The sequence below is a fragment of the Phytophthora parasitica genome (assembly GCF_000247585.1).
Source record: "Phytophthora parasitica INRA-310 unplaced genomic scaffold supercont2.32, whole genome shotgun sequence".
Lineage (NCBI taxonomy): Eukaryota > Oomycota > Peronosporomycetes > Peronosporales > Peronosporaceae > Phytophthora > Phytophthora nicotianae.
The window spans coordinates 535,796-537,868 of record NW_008649018.1 but is presented as its reverse complement, the minus strand read 5'-3'; the positions used below and the strand labels follow the sequence as shown (position 1 = coordinate 537,868).

Below are 2,073 nucleotides of genomic sequence, written 5' to 3'. Positions count from 1 at the left end.
CTTACGCTTGGTCGCAGTGGCATGGAATATCCGTATCCTTGGTATCCAACCCAATTGCAGCAGCAAAATATGTCGACCGAGGCGATGCAAGAGCGTCTCGATGAGATTCTGGCGAGCGACGAGTGTGCTATCGAAGCTAACGAAACGTGCAAGGCTGTTCTACTGGAAACGTCCAAGATGATGCTGGCTAACTACACCAACGTGACTTCTGTCACAGATGGTGACGTCGCGAAGCTCGTGACTGAAATCGCCGCTGCTGTTGACGAGACTCGCGATCTGTACTTCGTTCTGATTGAATTGGGTCACATTATTAGTGCGCCTGCCTGGATTGGCTGGACGACCGTGGGTCACGTTGGAACGGATGTGAACTTGTATTGCAAGGGTCCGATGATCTTCGAACGCATGTGCAAGGGTGTGCACGAAAACGTTTACCTGAACAAGCTGATGACGACGTTCTTGGGTCTGGAACACCAGCAGGAGCTGGAGACGATGAAGCACCGCAACATTTCGGTGCTGGAGGACCCTCTTGCGTTTTGAGCTGGTCGAGGATCCCAATCAACAAAAGTAATGGTAGAGATCGTATCGAACTTTGATATCCAATCCGATTCTAATCGAAATACTTACAAGTTATAGTGCCGACTTGTGCCCACGCACCTGGGGATCTTGTTCCAGCTACAGAATTAATGTCAGTCTGTACTGCAGACTCTGCAGCTTCAATATGAAATGTCGACTAATTTAATGAAAAAGCGAACACTTCGGAATCTGATGCTGATGCTGAGGTGGACGCTCGTGCGAGCTAATTTCCCGCCCGGCTGCTCTGCAACGTAGCGCAGCATCTCTCAGCCTGAGACTCAGGGACTCACGCACACTGGATCGTCTAGCAATGGAAAGCCACTGCGCAGTGCACAATGTGCACTGCTGGTACGGTCCGAAAGTTCCCATCTATTTTTTGTAGTTACTATTTTTTGCTACGCTGTCTTCATGCAGTACAGACTAAGAGGATAGGCCTTCGTCACTACAACTCAGCGCCAAGGACTCAGCAAAAGTGCTGCTGCAACATTACGCTCCATGCTGCCTTCCCTCGTGCTGCCCATCTGCTAGGTCAGCATTGCTCAGCAAGCACTGCACAACGCATTCAGCCTGACATTCAGGACTCCAACGTCCCACAAGACCTCACGTCGAGAATCTTTGCGCTCGCAGTGTGATTCACATGTCAAGCACACTGATAGAGCAGCGAGATCGCAATGCATTTGGGTGGTCGGGGATTATCGCAACGGAGCCCGTGGCCTCTCTTTGCCACGGATAGGCGATTCAACAGAAGGGATTAAATTAATCCGAGCGCTTCAACCAAGATTCACTGCAACTCTCGACAGGAATCTACTCGGTCAAGATGAGCGGCGGTGCAACAGAAAAAAACATCATCGAACTTCCCTCTACGAGCGCACGAATGCTTCAATGACGAAGTGCTCCGTACCTGTATCATTCAGGGCTTTCCACGGAGACCCGGGGCAAGTATACGTAAAGTTTTCAGTGCCATCACTTCACCATTCTGCCTTTTGCTCGGTCCTGCACAGTCCCCAAACTCTCCGCAATGGCCAATCTCAGTCGCGTGCTGGCTCTGTGTGCCGCTGCTGTCACGCTCGCAAGTGCTGCTACCCACTACGAGTACAAGACGATCGATGTGGACTACAACTTCGATGAGAACGAAGACTCTCCACGCAGCGTCATCATGATGATCCCGGACGGCACGGGTCCTAACATCTTCACGCTCGCACGCACAGTGCTCGACCCTACTCTCGAGACTCGTCTACACATTGACCCTCACCTTATGGGAACGGTGCAAACACACTCGTCTACCAGCTATATCACGGACTCCGCGTCGTCTGCGACGGCCTACTCGACGGGTTACAAGACGTACGACTCGGCTATCGCTGTTGATACGTACGAACAGCCTTTGGGTACGGTCCTGGAGGCTGCCAAGGCTCGTGGCATGGTGACTGGTATGATCGTAACCTGCCGTGTAACCCACGCAACACCGGCATCATTTGCTGCGCACGTACTCGACCGGGACTC

At 52.0% G+C, this 2,073-nt stretch overlaps 2 protein-coding genes across 2 annotated transcripts in view; both read left to right on the top strand.

Annotated features, from left to right (window-relative positions):
• Positions 1-69: 69 nt before the first annotated feature.
• Positions 70-712, top strand: PPTG_13388 (hypothetical protein; the record flags this gene model as incomplete). The annotated part of the gene is made up of 1 exon (XM_008909014.1): positions 70-712. One exon carries the CDS (start codon positions 70-72, stop codon positions 535-537), a length of 468 nt encoding a protein of 155 aa, XP_008907262.1. The 3' UTR covers positions 538-712.
• Positions 713-1,591: 879 nt separating this feature from the next.
• Positions 1,592-2,073, top strand: part of PPTG_23200 (hypothetical protein) — a gene marked incomplete at both ends in the record, with an annotated part of 2,257 nt that continues 1,775 nt past the window's right edge. Inside the window, one exon of the mRNA XM_008909013.1 lies at positions 1,592-2,008. Within this exon, the coding sequence (XP_008907261.1) occupies positions 1,592-2,008 (417 nt within the window). The remainder of the gene's footprint in view (positions 2,009-2,073) is intronic.